This window comes from Nomascus leucogenys, chromosome 21 (genome assembly GCF_006542625.1).
Source record: "Nomascus leucogenys isolate Asia chromosome 21, Asia_NLE_v1, whole genome shotgun sequence".
In the NCBI taxonomy this organism is placed as follows: Eukaryota; Metazoa; Chordata; class Mammalia; order Primates; family Hylobatidae; genus Nomascus; species Nomascus leucogenys.
The window spans coordinates 64,829,972-64,848,859 of record NC_044401.1 but is presented as its reverse complement, the minus strand read 5'-3'; the positions used below and the strand labels follow the sequence as shown (position 1 = coordinate 64,848,859).

At 35.5% G+C, this 18,888-nt stretch overlaps 1 protein-coding gene across 7 annotated transcripts in view; it reads left to right on the top strand.

Moving 5' to 3' along the window:
- CHL1 (cell adhesion molecule L1 like) overlaps positions 1–18,888 on the top strand; it is a 213,561-nt gene that overhangs the window by 141,651 nt on the left and 53,022 nt on the right. For 5 of the 7 annotated variants that reach the window (XM_030801697.1, XM_030801699.1, XM_030801700.1 and 2 more), the window contains 6 exons: positions 4,156–4,278; positions 5,276–5,446; positions 6,364–6,411; positions 8,141–8,261; positions 12,858–13,042; positions 18,147–18,278. In XM_030801697.1, the coding sequence (XP_030657557.1) occupies positions 4,156–4,278; positions 5,276–5,446; positions 6,364–6,411; positions 8,141–8,261; positions 12,858–13,042; positions 18,147–18,278 (780 nt within the window). The remainder of the gene's footprint in view (positions 1–4,155; positions 4,279–5,275; positions 5,447–6,363; positions 6,412–8,140; positions 8,262–12,857; positions 13,043–18,146; positions 18,279–18,888) is intronic. The other 2 variants (XM_030801701.1, XM_030801702.1) reach the window with 1 other exon arrangement.

Sequence of the window (18,888 nt, the reverse complement as noted above, 5' to 3'; positions counted from 1 at the left end):
TTTGTAACCAGTTAGTTTTCTAGTGCCTGGGCTAGAACCTAGTTTATGCTATAGGATATCTTATAGATATAAATTCTGTTTTCAGAAGTCTTCTTTATTTCAGGAATGACGATGCTATTTTTCTGTATATTATGTTGAAATAATTGGGATGATGAGTTTTCAAAACTCATTGACAGCACCTGAAGTCCTGAGCTCCTGCAAATTTTGTATTTGCAGGTTGGTTATGCCTTGATAGTTGTGGTAATAAGACTCATGTGCAGCTAACTTGTCTGTAGGAAAGTTTTTCTGTGATAGATTTTAACTGGGGAAGTTTTCAAAAACCTAGATGTGAATATATTTGAATGTCACTTACACCCTTGGTGTTAGTTGTTGCTAGAAATCTGTCCATGACCCTGAATAATGGGAGAAAGCCTAATGGAGAAGAGTGAAAAGATAGATGCTGTGATACGCTTGCTTTGCTGATGCAAATAGATTAATAGTGGCATTAGATAGAAAGGAAATTGATCTCATCTAGACTTGGTTATAATGGGATTTCCAAACTTTTTTTTTTTTTTTTTTTTGAGACGGAGTTTTGCTCTGTCACCCAGCACCCAGGCTGGAGTGCAGTGGCGCGATCTCGGCTCACTGCAAGCTCCGCCTCCCGGGTTCACGCCATTCTCCTGCCTCAGCCTCCCGAGTAGCTGGGACTATAGGCACCAGCCACCACGCCCGGCTATTTTTTTTGTATTTTTTTTTAAATTATGCTTTAAGTTCTAGGGCACATATGCACAACATGCAGGTTTGTTACATATGTATACATGTGCCATGTTGGTGTGCTGCACCCATTAACTCGTCATTTACATTAGGTATATCTCCTAATGCTATCCCTCCCCTCCTCCCCCCACCCCACAACAGGCCCCGGTGTGTGATGTTCCCCCTCCTGTGTCCATGTGTTCTCATTGTTCAATTCCCACCTATCCCACCTGTGAGTGAGAACATGCGGTGTTTGGTTTTTTGTCCTTGCGATAGTTTGCTGAGAATGATGGTTTCCAGCTTCATCCATGTCCCTACAAAGGACATGAACTCATCCTTTTTCATGGCTGCATAGTATTCCATGGTGTATATATGCCACATTTTCTTAATCCATTCTATCGTTGTTGGACATTTGGGTTGGTTCCAGGTCTTTGCTATTGTGAATAGTGCTGCAATAAACATACGTGTGTATGTGTCTTTATGGCAGCATGATTTATAATCCTTTGGGTATACATCCAGTAATGGGGTGGCTGGGTCAAATGGTATTTCTAGTTCTAAATCCCTGAGGAGTTGCACTGACTTCCACAATGGTTGAACCAGTTTACAGTCCCACCAACGGTGTAAAAGTGTTCCTATTTTTCCACATCCTCTCCAGCACCTTTTTTTTTTGTATTTTTAGTAGAGACGGGGTTTCACCGTGTTAGCCAGGATGGTCTCGATCTCCTTACCTTGTGATCCGCCTGCCTCAGCCTCCCAAAGTGCAAACGTTCTTGAAGTTCTGCTTAGGTAGACTGTTAAGTGCAAGTTGATTCTGATCCCTTTGCAGAGAGACCATTCAGGATCAAATCCAGTCTTGTTGAAACAAAGTTAAGTGATTTTTGGTTTTGGTGTTGATGAAGTACCCATGTGAAATATATTGGCAAGATAAAGGAGTGTAATTACCTCATTTACATAAAAAATTATTTTTTTAATTTACTTTTAAAAGTATTACTGTTGTCCAAACTCAACAATGCTAATGTTTATCACCAGATAAACACAGTAAATGCCACTGGTTGGATTTATTTTTAAATGGAGTCATTTCTTTATTTGAATTGAGGTAGACTTCATGTCTGCTGTTGTGTTATAGTAATTAAATTTCACATTTATCTGTGAATGTTAAAATTTTCACTTTTTATCATGCCATCAAACTGACTAAATAGTTTCAAAGTCAAAGGATAAGACATAAAAAAAATCCTGAAAAATTAATGCCATTTATCTGTTCTAAAACCTTAAATTTATTGATGTATAAGTGTGCATCCCTGTTTTCCAATATTCATTTTGTATTTAGTTAAAAGCTGTTCTGAAGATTTATGGCATGCGATAGCAGTTTTGGTAGAGTTATAAATTTTCTTTTCTTTTTTATTGTTGGTGCCTTAGAAGCCAGTTGAATTATAAATTTACATTTTTAGAATTAGAATTGTGTAATCTAGATTTAATTAATGCAAGGATGATAATGCTTCACTGGCTGTACTATCTGTTCGAATTGCTAGATTTTTTTGAACACTCTGAGGGAGCAGCTCTCCAGTTAGGGATTTATACATCTTATTAATTAACTACTTTACAATAGATATTATCCAGTGAACTGTGTATTCATATTAGGCACTGTATAGTTTGCTTGCTATCAAAGTGGATTACATGCCCTTTCCATTTTCTAATCAGTGTTTTATTTCCTCTGCTGCCTCTTGTATCTGAGTATAAATAGATTCACCAACTACCTAACAGCACCACTGACTTCAATGCCAGTGTTTACTGGGCTTAAGTTATAGTGAATAAAACTAAATAAGTGGTTTGAATTTGGAGATTTGGGTACATAAACGTTTTGTATATTACTATGCCTTATGTCTATAAGGTGTACTTTCTGCAAAATGTTTTCCATAACATTTGCTGTCAATCAAAGCCAAGGCCTTACCAAATAGCTGGCATGATATTTTATCTACAAGCTCTTAATGTAGTGAATATACTAAACATACTTTCCTGACTTTTGAGGGAAATTTCATGCTACCTATAGCAAAAATGTGATTCAAAGATGGTTGCTATTTCAAAAATGTTTCCAGAGACTTTTTAAAAGGAATCTCATAGAATGAACTGAGCAAGAGGAAATCCACTAAAAGACTGTCACATGGCTGAATGTATAAAGAGAACCAAAGTCTGCTTTCCAAAATTGCAAAGGCAGTGTATAACCACACCGCCCCCTGCAATGTTAAGCCTTGAAAGGTCCTTGAATTTAGACAAAAAGCAATTCACTGTAACCAGCTGGTGCATCGATAAGAGAAATGTCAGCAAATTCCCTCAACCTCTAAAGGCATGGATGGGGGTTGAGGGGCTATAGGACAAATATATACGAAGTGCACAAAGCTTCTCAAGAAGAAATTTTATGGTAAATGAGTAAACCTTTAAATTTCCAAGAACAATGAAAATCGGCTGTGAATCATAATTTAAGAATGAAATATACAAGTAGAATACCTTTTAATGAATTCCATCAAGTTGGGACTGTTATAAATGCCTTCCTAAGATCCTTCGCCTCCACAAAAGACTGTGTAATTCTGTAATGCAAATTCCCCCAACAAAAGTTGAAAGACATCAATGTAATGCTCAGGAAGAATACATTTTGAATATCCTTATAAATATCAATAATTTCCATAAAAATATTAAACTTTGGTGTTAGATTTCAAATTCTGCACGATTCTGACTTATATTCTGATTATAACTGCATTTCTCTTTTAAGAAATTGACTCCAATGTGGGAAGACACAATAGGTTGAAATATTGACAAGTCTCATTTCCTACATCAATTCCGTTTCATTTAAATTTTTATTTACTGGGAGTAATTTCAATAGGATGGCCCTTTTTGCAACTTAAAGTGGTCAAATTTGGCTTTTCATTGCATTCTTACCATTTTCTCCATATGGGCTTAGAAGTTTTTAATTAGTGTGGTTAATGCACTGAATGGAATATTTGCCAATCACATTCAAGGCCTTCCCAATAAAGCGAAAGAGAATATGTAACTGCCCAAAGTGAAATCAGTGTTTGGAGAAAAAGATTTCACATCTATCAAAGCTAAAGCAAGAAAATCCTGTGACTCTGGGTTTATATCTCTGCTCAGAGAAATATGCCCAAGTATGTTATTGCCTTATTGTTGTCACATAACAAAAACATTATTGTCTGGGGTTTCAAAATGCAGAAATATTTTTAAAGTCATGTAAAGATCCACACCAGTTTCTTAATAGTATTTATCTCTGCAGGGGAGATGTAAGAACCAGGATCTGTAGAATAGAATTTATTTAAATTGCTCGATTTTGGAAAAAAAAGAGAATGTATTAAAGTATTTGTTGTTATAGTCACAGTTAATTTTAAAATAACACATTAAAATGATTTTTTACACCAGGTGTTCCAAAATTCCCAAAAGAAAAAATTGACCCTCTTGAAGTGGAGGAGGGAGATCCAATTGTCCTCCCATGCAATCCTCCCAAAGGCCTCCCACCTTTACACATTTATTGGATGAATATTGGTAAGTAATGCTCCGTTCCATCAAAAAAGGGGGACATTTTAATTCTATCCATCATATCAATAACATAATGAATCCAAAGACAAAATAAAAAAATAAAGATCTCTTAATTTTTTTCATATTTGAAGAGGAGATGCTACTAATATGATAAGGTTTGTCTATGAAGACAATACTTCTTATATTTCAAACAGTGCACTTACCTTTGGAATATAGATCATGTGAAAGCTGACGATGGCATGGGTTTGTGTTGCTAGCTTCATCTTTCTATTTTAGTAATGCTCTACCTGCTAATTGCAGTCACCTACCAAGAAATTAGTATTAACTTTTTTGCTTAATTTTCTAAAAGGTTTGCTGACTCTGATCTGAAATTCTAGCTGTGTAAAGTCTACTTCTAGCATATGCCTTAGCAGTGCACTCTACATGTTTTCTCATTGTGAACCATAGAGAAAAATGCGATTTGTACAGCACTCAGAAGAAAGCAAATGAAGCTACTCTTAGGTACAGCCAATTGTTCCAGACGTCAGTTCCCCTAGAACCTTCTAGGCTGCAACCAGAACAGGGAGATTAATATCACAGATAAAACTTTTGGAGAGCTTTTTGTTTTTTCTTTTTAAATCATGTTTTAAATAAATGTGATTCTCAGAAAATACAAGTGATAATTAGGTCATTGTCTGCATTGATCGGTTTTCCGCTAAGCCAATTCAGATTCATAGAGCAGAGGTGGAGACCAAGATGGTAAACAGAGTTTACCACTGTTTGTCTACCAGCGGGCTTCTTTTGTTAATGGTAAAAAGTATGCTCCCAAGGGTTTTGCTGTTGTTTTTGTTTTGTTTTGTTTTCCTTTTTGCTCATTGTTCCTGTAGTAAGACCAGACTTGAGAGGAATTAAAGAGCAAACAGGAAAAATCAAATAGAATAATAATGTAAAAGAAAATGAAAAAGGAAGATGAAGCACAATAAGGGATAATTGCCCTTTTCAATGGCAAGATATCTCTTTTCAGAATTAGAACACATCGAACAAGATGAAAGAGTATACATGAGCCAAAAGGGAGATCTATACTTCGCAAACGTGGAAGAAAAAGACAGCCGCAATGATTACTGTTGCTTTGCTGCATTTCCAAGATTAAGGACTATTGTACAGAAAATGCCAATGAAACTAACAGTTAACAGTTGTAAGTCCAAATAATTTATTGTTTCATCATGTATGCTGAATGCAAATGTGTCTGTAATTTCCTTCTGGCTGAAGCCATTTAAAGCTGGGTTGATATTTTCCGCCATTGTTCAGTGCAACTCTAGAGACTTCTTCCAGATGAAATAGACATCTGCAGCTGCAGATCCACAGTAGCTGTGTCTCTCACAGCCAGGAAATCAAATCTCAATTCACAGGACAAATGTATTTCATCTGACGTCTGCAGGATCTTGTCATTTTCAGTGGATGAAATATACAATGAAATTCCAGGGTTTTCTAAGCAAATCTTGGGCATTGATTCACTGTGATCTTGGATAAACTGGCAGACTGAAAACGGGGGAGAAAACAACAGAGGCAAAAAAAAGGAATTTTGTATCACCAAATTGGCAAACTTAATTGAATCGCTCCTTTCCCTACTTGATTCTGCAGATGCCAGCCTGGGTTCCCAAATGGGAAAAGTAATTAGAGGGAGGAAGAACCATAAGATTCAAAGGGAAGAAATAATCCCCAACAGTTTGCTGAGTGAATAATTGGCCCTGGTATAGTTGAAAGTTGGCATTACCATTTCATTGTTTAATTTGGTCCGTGATTTTTTCATTTTTATGTGTAGATATGCCATGCCAGGGCTTCACTATAACATTCTTCTAGTGGCCTCAGCTCTCTTTAATAGAGCTATAACTTGAATCTTCTCCACCTGGATTCATCTGTGGTAATTCAAGATTAAACTTACTATAATTATTTTCTATGTAAAACTATATTCCCAAGGGCAATGTTCTAGTGAAGCATGGTTCTACATCATTTTGTAATTTTTCTAAGACAAAAATATGACTTTTCATTCTTTATTGATATCAGCATCCACCATTATGTTTGTGTTTTTTTCCTTCCATTTTTTTATTTCAGTAAAGCATGCTAATGACTCAAGTTCATCCACAGAAATTGGTTCCAAGGGTAAGTTGAACCCATGTGGAGTGTTGGCATTTGTTTATAGATCATTGTCTTCTCAGATTTTGAATTTTTTCTTTAATATCCTCTTAAGTTTATTACAATACTATTATTATGAAAAACATCTTAACTTAGAGGGTTCTATTGCCCCCCATTCCCTCTTAAATATAGGCAAAGGGAGGGATTTTTATAAATATATAACTACATAAATATAATGAAATACTTATATATAATGCATTGAATAGATAGATAGAGATATTTAATGGAGCAATTATTTTGGATCTCCCAAAACGTCTCTTATGGTATATAAGGTTGATACCTTTACAGAAAGAAAAGAAATGGTTAAGTGTCAAAAGATGTAGAGAAAACACTGAGTTTAAGAAAGTTAAGTGGATTTTTTCTTGCAAGCCTTCTTGAAATATTTGACATGCAACTGCACATTGTAACTTTCTGAGAAAGAAACAGTTTGTAGCATTTTTCAAGCTGATGTGTCTATGTGATCTTTTTTTTTTTTTTTTTTTTTTTTTTGAGACGGAGTCTCGCTTTGTTGCCCAGGCTGGAGTGCAGTGGCGCGATCTCGGCTCACTGCAAGCTCCACCTTCCGGGTTCATGCCATTCTCCTGCCTCAGCCTCTCCGAGTAGCTGGGACTACAGGCGCCGTGATCTTTTTATTCAGTTCTTTCCCCCATAGAACGTCTACCAAAACTTGTGTTCTATGGAAAATGCCTGAGTAAATCTGAGTTGTATAGCAGGCGAGTTCTCTATAATGAGAAGAGTCATTTACACAATTGCAGCAAATATTCTCTATAAAATGTGGACCAGTGATAACTTAGATACCTTATATACTTGCAAGTTCAGTGGAGGAGGATGTAAGCTCCTTTTGAAGAACCGTCAGTTTTAAGGTGGACTGATTCATCCCCAACATCATTTCCTTTGAGATTAATAACTCAAACATGTATAGTGCTATATTTTCACAGCACTCAATGAAAAATCATTGCACATAGTACATATTCAACAATTATTTTTCAAAAAATAAACACGAAGCATAGAAGACTGTCTACTGCTGAAGTCCCTTTGAAGAGGGAAGTCTCCTAATTTGCCATTGTATTTGAAAAGTATTCTTAAGAAAATAAGAAATGGGACATTTCAATATGCAGGTAGTAAGGATGCTTGCTAATCATTTCCTAAAACTGTGTTTTTCTTTAAGGAACTGAGACTACAGGTAGAGTTGCCAAATTCTATTCTTGATAAATTCATAGATGCCTAGTATCTACCACAGCCTTCCTCAGTGAGAATTTCTGGGTACAGGAGTGAGGAAGCTGTTTTTAGCAGAAACCTTATTACATTCTTAGGCAATTTAAATTAAATAAAAACATAAACATAAAGTCATTGCACATGACATGATTAAAGTATAGAATATAAAATCATAGATTTTCAATTAAGGACTTCTGTTTGACCTTCTGAGTTAGCAGCTATGGTATAAATAATAACATTTATAAAATTTGGCAGTGCTACACTCAGTAAAAACATATGAGGGACAACCCATGCTTCATGGTAAGAGAGAAGAGGAGTCTATTTAAATGGAAATATGTGGAAATGTGTATAGAACACACACACAGACACACACACACAAATTCATATGTGTCGGATATTTTGTTTCAAGAAAAATGTAGTGTCACAGAATTTTAGGTATATTAATTTGAAAAAATTCTGACTTTTCTTTTCTATTGTGTAGCAAATTCCATCAAGCAAAGAAAACCCAAACTGCTCTTGCCTCCCACTGAGAGTGGCAGTGAGTCTTCAATTACCATCCTCAAAGGGGAAACCTTGCTGCTTGAGTGTTTTGCTGAAGGCTTGTGAGTAACCTGACTCTCACTCATGACTTTGTCCATCCAGTTCTGCAAAGAATAAGACATCAGGCACATTAAGACTGTGCTTGCAAAGATATTTTAAAATTATTTCCTTAAAAAAATTAAATTCTGCCGGGTACTGCAGATATTCTGCTTAGGACTGTTATCCCAGGTACTTAAGACGCTGAAGCAGGAAGATTGCTTGAGCCCAGGAGTTTGAGGCTGCAGTGAGCTATGAGAATGCCATTGCACTAAAACCTGGATGACAGAGCAAGACCTCATCTAAAATAAAATTAAATTAAAATTAATAAAATAATTAATAATAATAAATTCTGTTGTTATATCTCTGGAGGAAGTCATTTGTACTTCACTCTACAGACTTCAGGCAGTAACAGGTTCATAAAATTAGATCTCTCTGTCAATTTATGATATTGTGGATGGAGGGGATGATGACAACATTCTCCTTAGTTAAGTTTAAGAAGCATGAGGTTGTTGATAGTCAGCCCCTCAGTTTTGGTGCTGAGTTTTCTCTCTATGCTACACTATCTTGCCCCACTCCTGTTTGCTATGTTACTTACTAAATCTGCTCCTTTTCAGGTTCTAAGGAGCCCTATTTATCTATTTTTATCCTGCTGCCCTTTGCACACATGGAGGTCCAGACCATGTAATTTAAGAGAGTTTTACATCAAAATCTAATTAAGTGAACTTTCTTTACACCTGAAAAAGCAATCCATTTATTTATTTATTTATTACTTATTTTTTTTTGAGACAGGGTCTCACTCTGTCACCCATGCTGGAGTGCAGTGGTGCAATCTCAGCTCATTGCAACCTCTGCTTCCTGGGTTCAAGCAATTCTCCTGCCTTAGCCTCCTGAGTAGCTGAAACTACAGGTGTGCACCACCACGCCTGGCCAATTTTTTATATTTTTAGTAGAGACAGGGTTTCAACATGTTAGCCAGGAAGGTCGATCTCCGGACCTTATGATCCACCTGAGTTGGCCTCCCAAAGTGCTGGTGTTATAGGCATGAGCCACCAGGCCCAGCCCGCAATGCACTTTTTTAAACCCTCCAAGAAAACCCTAAAGGACCTCACTTGGTCACCTCTTAAAATTGTTCCATTTATTAACTACTGTTAAGTACATGTAAACAGGGACCATGTTATTTAATATTTAATCATACAGGGTCTCCTATTTTTACCACTATCCTTCCGAACTTAACCGTCCTTCCCTACCATTGAGGATACTTTGGGAAAATGCATTCCAGCTTCCTAGCACCTGAGTTTACTCATTTGAAATATAATCTGTTTGTAAGCTAAGGGCTTTGGGGACTCTAGTTAGTGGACTAGGATTTGAAATTCAAAAAATCATATTCATTCATAGTTTAGAGTACATTCTGAATGACTGGTTTAGAAATGGAGCAGATTTTATTGGTTTTACAGCCCCTAAGCTTTGTAAATTTCTCTTTCCATCCACCAAAAATATCAAAGTTGCTTGTCTGTCTTCAACTCCCAATGTGTATTTACATAAATTAGTTGGAAGTACTATGACACAGACTGTTTGGAATGTTTGGTCTGTGTGTTATTTTAGAAGAGGAAAGTCTCATGTTGAGTTTGAATCGTGATGGCAACAACCTGCTCTACTGGTTGTATTTGTACATGTTCACAGTGGTAGAAATTAAATTCTTGCAGAGTTCATCACTATATTGAGTTGGGCAGGGTGACCCTTTCAGTAATTCTTTTTTCTTATTTCCCACAAATGCCTTCATTGACCCCTTGGATTGACTAGCACCTGCGCAGAATGTCTTCAAAATAATGAAATGCTCTCATGTGCTTTTTAGAAAATGAGGAGTCATGAAGGAATATATAAAAATAGAGTGGATGAAAATATATGTTGTTGTGAGGACATGAAAATTCTTGATGTGTAATCCTAAGAATTTTCACCTGAAGTAGTTTCTTCTTACTCATACTGATTTTGTGTTGGGTAATCCTGTCTGATCTGGGTCCTCTCTCAGAAGATGATACATTTTTAAAAAGTTTTTGGGTCCCTTAAAAAACTTTTTCTAAGACATTTTCAAGCCATTAACCTCCTATAGTAACAAAAATAATGATAATTAAGGTATTATACTATTATTTTGTGCCAAGCACTATATTTGGGTCTTTGAAAACCAGTCTAATTGTCTAATACATTTTACTTGAAAGAATAGAGTAAAATGATTATCTGTAAGTGTCAGGTGAACATGAGATATAATTTATCTCAAGATAGGTCTATATCTTGGCAAGAATTTCCTGCTATATTCTTGCAAGTGTTTTTCATTTCCTTTTGTTCTAAATTTAAGGGACATTTACCAACAGTATCTGAACAAATGTGTTTTGAGGGAAAACTTATAAAATGGCCATAGGTGGACTCGTGCACTGCTCAAATAGCTTTTTTTATTTCTGTTTTGTAAATTCATGGGTTTAAAGTAGGTATAATTCTTTTGCAAGATACTACTTTATAAATAGAGAAATATACAAATAAAAGTTGGCCAGACAAGGGTCTAAAAAAAATTGAGATTATGAGGTAGTGTATTTTGTGTGCAAAAAGGTATTAAGCAATATATTTTCCCTCAAAACACATTGCTTAAATGCTGTTAGTAAATGTTCTTTAAAAAAAAAAGGCAGGAGGTATAAAAAATTGGCAAGAATAGAGCTGGAAGTTTTTGCCATGGTACAGATGTATCCTGAGATTAAATTATATCTCATTTTCACATAATGCTTTAGATAATTATTTTACTTTATTCTTTCAACTAAATGATATTAGAAAATTAGACTAGTTTTCAAAGACCTAAAGACTAGGGAGTCCGGGAGATCTTGCTGAAAGTGAGTTACTTGCTCTATTAAAGGATGGACTCATGAAAAAATCCTGTTTTAGGGGAACTGAGTTCCAGAGCAGCCTATAACTTGGCAAATTGTCATTTTGACAGATGGAGTGAAAAGCCAGCAGTTAGGAGACTTGGGCTATGCATCCTCTTGGGTGGTATGCTCAGAAAGCCAACAGCTAATATACTCTCACATCTGTCTGCCCAGGCATCATTACCATTTCCTACACAAGTGTGCCACGTGCTCTTAGCCCTGGTAAAATATAAGATTATTATTCCAGGCTGCACAGCACGTTAGTATTTGAGCCTTGAAGAAGGAAATAGTAGATATATATAGATTAAAGAGCCTTCATCTTTACCTCCAATTTTTTTTGCACAAATAACTGAATTATTCTAACCACAACCTATCAATACAAATAATTTGAGAATATTGACACACACGATTTCAAGGAATTGCTCAATTATTACATAGTAACTAATGGGCAACTTGACAGGAAGCATATATTCTAAGACTATAGAGTTAGGAAGGACATAGGTTGAAAAGCAGAAAATAATAGAACACACTGATAAAAAAGGAACAAGTTTAGAGTAGACAAATATTAGTTGTGGCATATCATTTATTGCTCCAGTGACCTTAAGAAATTAATTTATTGGAGCTTCAGACTCCTTACTGTTAAATGATTACAATAATGCCCATCTTTAGAATGTACCAAATAACCTACAGCTATTAATATAAGAAGAAATATGGAGAGGAAAAGTGTAGCGTCAATAAAATTAGCAAAGTTGTTTCTTCTACTCACTTATAGAGCCTGACTGGGGAAGAGAAAAAGACAGTCATCCTTCATTTAGAATCCACCCTTTATGCTTTCCACATAATTTTTAAATCAAATGAGTCACAGAGTTTATGACTTCTGCACTTGTCTGGTTTTCATGAGGAGGGATTTTTCTTAATGTAGCTGCCTTGACTCACCAGTCCTATCTTCCTCCTTACTAAGGTGGGGAAAGTTATCATGCTGGTGTGTAACAAGTTATCACGCTGGTTTTGTTCTTTACTTTCCTGTTGGTTTTGACTGGGTGAGCTAATCTTTTGCAAGCGCTAAGCAAGGGAAGATTTGGTTCATTCCTCCTTTCCTCTACTCCCCACAAAGGTGAGAACGTGATCCAGGAGGCAGCATCTGTGCTACAGATTCCAGCTTGTCCTAGAATAGGCTGTTCATGGGTCTAATCAACACGTCTAGCTTTCACAAAGGAAACACATTCTCCATTATCAGCATCATAGGATTAAAGGGGAAACTTCTCTCTGCTGACTGTTAGGTCCTACTTTACTGTGTTTTACACAAACAGGGAATAGGGCTGTTATCACTGGCTGCCTCAAACTACCCACAGGGAGATTTTCACACTTGGAAAATACCTTGGTAATATTATTTCAATGAGCTTCAACTATTTATCCTTCACCCAGCCACACCTAGTCAGCACTTACATGTAGTTAGCCCTTGTAATAGAGGAGAGAGAAGATTTCCAAGGAGACAGACCATTAGAGGAACTTTCAGTGAAAGAAACTTGCTTCAACACCAGTGTTCACTATTGATGGTGGTGGGTGTGTCTGCCCAGTGGTAAGGATGATGTGATTCAGTAGAATATGAGCACATATGTAAAAGCAACTTGATAAAGGATGTGTCCTGAGGTTTTCTTTGTATTTTACTTTCCATTTAAAAAAAATGTTTATTTATTTAATTATTTTTTGCAGGCCAACGCCACAGGTTGATTGGAACAAAATTGGTGGTGACTTACCAAAGGGGAGAGAAACAAAAGAAAATTATGGCAAGACTTTGAAGATAGAGAATGTCTCCTACCAGGATAAAGGAAATTATCGCTGCACAGCCAGCAATTTCTTGGGAACAGCCACTCATGATTTTCATGTTATAGTAGAAGGTACCTTTCCCATGATGGTCTATTTTCAAAAAACTGTTACATGTAACTTTCTACATGTAGTAGGCCTTGCTTCTAAATCATACATGTTAAAACAGGTCAACAGTTTCAACTTTTAATTGTAGTGTGGGCACTGAATTATATTACACTTCAATTAAGCAGGTTTGTCATGTATGCCCCAAAATGACATAGACGGGACAAATGACAAGAAAAGATCTCATGTTAGGGATTAAACACAGACAGTTTACATGATTTATTCAAATAGTCATTAAAGCTGGTCTCTTAAATTATTTTTATTGTAATACACATATACATTTCATAATATTAAATCATAAAAGCAGCAGTAAGGATTATGATGAAAGAAAGTATTAAAATGAGCCTGGAAGAAAGCCTGGATTTTGCTTCCTATTCCTGCAGTTAACTTGCCGTGCCCTTCGCCATTTATTTCACTCTCTGTACCTCAGGCTCTTCACCAAAGAAATAAAAGAGGCAGGCAAATTGTTGTGCTAGTTCTTTCCTGGATATAACATTTTTGTAATCCATATCTTGAGTTCAGATGATAAATTCAATATGTTACTTACAGGCAAAAAAGAATAGACTGTATGCCATAATATTAATTCTCTCAAAAAGTGCCAAAACATTATATTCGAGTCATCTTCTCTCTGTAAATTCAGAGATTTTGATCAATCAAGGTTTTATTGGTATTAGTTACATTTATAGGAATAAGTAGGCAAAGATGCTATCATTTAAATGTGGAATGTAGTTATTCGTGCTGTGCCTGTTTGGCTGATGTGAAGTTTGTCTAGTCCTCTGTGATTGATGCAGACTATTTTCTGTGGATCCAATCACACTGAGGCTTTCTATCTACAATTTAGTTGACTGTATTGATCAAATTAATGGAATGATTACTGCATTTGTACTTATGTAGTGCAGTGTAAGCTTAACTACTGAAAGGAATTATTCTTTTTCGACTACAATTTAGTGCACTAGTGCTCTAGGGCACCCATTAATATTCCAGTAAAGTTCACCTCTTAAAACTTTAGTCTTCACAAGGAACACCTAAGTAATGGCCTGTTGTTTAAATTAATGGAAAAAAAAAGGACTCAGACACAAATTCTCTTCCCAGTAAATGTTAACATAGTTGATTTAGTCATACCCCTGTTTGGAATAACACTGTATTTCCAAGCCTTCTCCATAATGCGTATTATTATTTAAGGTAGGAAGAATAGAAAACCAAAGTTGAGAATTTTTTTTTCTTTGACTTGGCAAAGGCAAAACTTATATAGAAGAAAGCCCAATATTATGCATTAATGTCAACATCTGCCAAACAGTGATATATTCCTTTGACATTAAATTATTCACAAAGAAATTCAGGGAAGAAGAGTGTGAAAGATTTATGTTATGTATATTTTTAGTCATCATTTAATGTTTCTATATAATTTGGCTACATCATGCAACAGGGGTATTTTTCTGTAACCCCCTCCTCCCCTCCCTGGCACACACACACCCACGAACCAGACATATCTAATTGTTAGATTCTCCTCCAAGTTGCTGACTGTTAGAAACCCTTCCAGATGGCTGAAACATAGCTACGGTAGCTGAATATTTTAACAATCTGGCCACAGTTTTCTTGACTATAAAACCAAACCTTTCAAAAGAATTGCAAGAGTTGCAAAAAAAGAAATCAAAGATGTAAAATTAATTATGCAATTTAAAATGTTGACTACAGGACTCCAAAGGAATATAGATTTCCTGAACAAATTGTTCCCACTACTCATAAAACAGCTATTAGCACTATTGAGATGTAAATGATGTTTTTATGAGGAACTTTTAATCCTCTCTCTTTAGTAAGAAACTATTAAATGTACCTTCATTTGTATGTTTTTGGAGTTTCTCTTTACCTATGCACGTGAGAAACAAATTGAGCTTAAGAAGTCTTTACTTTTTTTTCTAAAGTGTGGAGGTGATAAATAAAAACTTCGTTAATCATCTGGATGGATGAGCTCGTGTTTATTCAATTTTTTCTGCCTTCCTGCACCCTCTCCTTTTCCTTTTTTGTCTCTTTTTTAGAAGCCCAAATTAAATAACAAGGATTTGCCATGTGAGAAAATAGCAATGCTATTATATATTTTGAAAATCTACTCCATTCTGAAAACACCCATTGTGCTTAAGTAAAATCATGGATTGGATTGGATTGTTTCTGTATGTGCAGTGTCTTTCCTATTACTAAACATAATCAAATCCTATGAGCCTGTAATTTAGGTTGCAACATCCTAAATATGAAATCATGCTGCACTTCAAGTCCTATAATATGTATGAGCAAAAGCAGCCAGGATGTCTTGGCTAGGTACAACTGTATATTCTAAATACCTAAGATATGATTAATTACATATTCAATAAAAAGAGATATAGTGACATCTGAAACAGTCTACATCCAGAAATCAAAATATAATCACAATCACATTTCAATAGATTATTTAAAAATAAGCTCCCACCAATAATTTTTATGTTGTCAACTTTTGGATTATTTAAAGCCTTTGAATTTTAGTAAGCGAAATAGGAAAGCATTTATATATAATTATAGAGCCATAATATAATCCAAAATGTTTTTGCATTTTCAAAGGTTGTCATAAAATCAAATGCAACTCAGTCATTAATATACTTGAGAAATCTTTGTTTTCAAATAACAAATCTATTTCTAAAATGCTGCAATTAAATCCAATTTTTGTTGAACCTAACAATTTTTGTTTTATTAAAATAGAGATTTTAATAAGAACCTGTGAAGAAACAGTTTTACTAAAAATAACCACTGTGTTGTATGTTTTATAGGTACCAACTTTGTTTTATTTTGTTTTTTTTCCTAGTGATAAACATCTCTATTTAGCTTGCTTAATATATAGTCCCAATGTTCAGACATTTGCTTCTGTTTCCAGCAACACAAGAAATATTTATCATCTTATTTTTGTATTTACAAAATGCATAAAGTTTCAACATAAGCAATTTTCATCTGTTACCATATGTCTTAGGATAATAGATAAAATAATGGGTTTCTATGAGGTTGGTTTTTTTCCTCAGAATTTTTGGTTTTAAGGCTCAAGAAGCAGCTGTTTCTGAGCAGAACAAGCTTGACTCAAGTCTCTCTCAATATTACATGACTCAGGACCAGCTTACTTCTATAGGAATAACGGATGAAAAGCATCAAAGTAAATGTTCAAGCAATTATAAAGAAAGCTTATAAAGAAGGATTAAGGTACAGTGAGGAAGCCTAGTGAATGCTCAGAACTTCTTGAGTCAGTTGATAAATATTGGGGGAGCTTGGATTTGGAAGCATAAGTTGAGTTGGCCTTCTTTCCTGTCTTTGGTACAAATTCATAAGATAACACTAAATTAGAAGCAAAAGTCGCATGACTTCAGAGTCTTACTGTTGCTCATCCATAGTTGCTGTGTATTTATCTATGGAATGGCAAGAGCAGGAACTGGAGCTCCCTTTGCTGGTGGCCCTGGGCAAGTTAGGCAACTTCTCCAAATCTCAGCCCTCTGTCTGTAAGATGAAAGGATTGCATGATGTGATAATTTGGGACCTCTTTCAGTAATACTAATATTACTAATAGTCCTAATAGTAAATATCCTAATGGCAATAGTAATTATTCATGACGATTTACAGAAATATCATCATTGCTTGATTTTCTTTATTTCTGCATACATTGAAAGCAATAGTTGTAATTTTCTACTGTAAATATGATATGCTATAATGTTCATGTTCATGGAATATTTTTCTCTAACTTACAGATATTTAATTTTATATTGGTTGTATTAAAATAACCAGAAAAAAAGTAAGGATATCATAAAAAAAATGCAAAATAGACAAAAATAAACGTTCACCTCAGAAAATGATCACAGTTTATAATTTGGACTAGTGTATTTTAAACCAAGTGACTAAATATTTACAGGTAGTACAGCTTATGAATACAGATATTTAACTTGGAATTTAACCATTAAGTCCACACCCTGTGGAGTAATTACAAAGGCACTTATCTCACTCGGACTTGAACTTGCCAAGGCTAGTTGTGTACTTCTGTTTCTTCTGGTGAACTTACAGTTCTTTCCTTTTTACATAATCCTCTTTTTCCTCATTTACTTAGAAAAATTTTAATGATATTTTTTCATTTTATACATACGTATATCTTTGAAGACTTTCCTTTTTGACTGAAAATGGAAATCTAACGTATCTTTGGGGAAATAACCAAACTACACTTGATGGGAGTTGCTACCTGCAGGTTTTGTGCAATTTTCTCTGAAATCAAATTATCCAAACCATCGACACTTTAATCTAAACCTATTATTTACCCCTGACATAGCAATATTCATGAAGTTATAAAACATGGAAATAATGTTTGAAGTCAAGTAAGATGCGTCATCTATTTCTGACATACTTTGTAGTATTGTAATACTGGAGCATTAGGGCACAAAAAGATACAAGTAATTTTAAGGTACCTTTTGCTGCATTGCTTTGACTGCAGAAAGCTAAACACTGCTTTTGGGCTTCTCTCTCTCCTCTCTTACAAAAAAAACTCTAGGAAATAATATTTTTCAAATTGATTATATATATAAATGCTGTAAGATCACTAAGAAATATTCAAAATAAGCATTAAACATTTTAAATAGTTTTATTTTAAAAATTCTTAAAATATAATTCTTGTGTATCCACCTTTTTTAGATGCCATGCTGCAGCTTGAAAATAACCTGTAGTCAGCTCTAAATAAACTCAGCATCTGCTTATTCTTCCCTCATTTTTTCCTAGTGGGGTAGCTACTTGTATAGCTAAATAAAGTGGTTGTATATAATTATTTTTAGTATGTTGATTTATTATACATGCTGAGTCCAAATTAAACACAAACACACGCGTGCACGCACACACACACACACACCATACAACACAAAAGCAGCTCCCACCTTGCTTTGCAGAGCAAGTTTACCAAAAAGAGCTACTATGAAACCCTTTGTGGTGTCTGCCCTCTGCTGGTGCAAAGTAGAAATACAGGCCTTAACATTTTTGGACTTTTTGACATAGATAACATCTCTCATGAGCTCTTCACTTTATATCCAGAGCCTCCTCGCTGGACAAAGAAGCCTCAGAGTGCTGTGTATAGCACCGGAAGCAATGGCATCTTGTTATGTGAGGCTGAAGGAGAACCTCAACCAACAATCAAGTGGAGAGTCAATGGTTCCCCAATTGACAGTAAGTTTAAAAACCAATTGCAATGCAATGCTGAAGGCCCTGGTTTGATGGGATTAATGATGGTCAGAGGTGTGTGTAAAATGAAGTTGGTATGTGGTTGGATTAGCAGGACAGATATAACCGGCAAATCAGAAATTGCTCATTTCTAAGCAATTTTGTTGTTGAGACTTGATATTCATGGAAGAGCCATAAATAATATTTATACTGCTTGGGCCCTTTCATAAATTATATATAAGAATAAAGATTTTTAATTTTTAGAAAGAAAATTGCATGAGAAAGAGGATGCATCCAGGGAAAAAAGCCAGTTATTGTTCCTCTCCCTAAGAAGAAACAGAACAGGAGCCTAGCGGCTGAGAGCACAGGTTCAAAGTGAGGACCTCCATTAGGCTCAGGCAACAGCAACACCTGTCCTGGGCTCCGTCCTTTTAAGGGACTTGCCCTGGTCACCCTCTGGTCCTGCTTGTCTCCATGATTTGAAAGCATCCTCAGGGAAAAGGAGGCATCCCAAGTCTGAACCTGGTCCCATTACTGCCTGTTTGCTACCAACCTCAAGCATGAAGGCCTGAAAATCCCCATGCCCGGTCCACCCTGAGCCCACTCCAAATGGGCT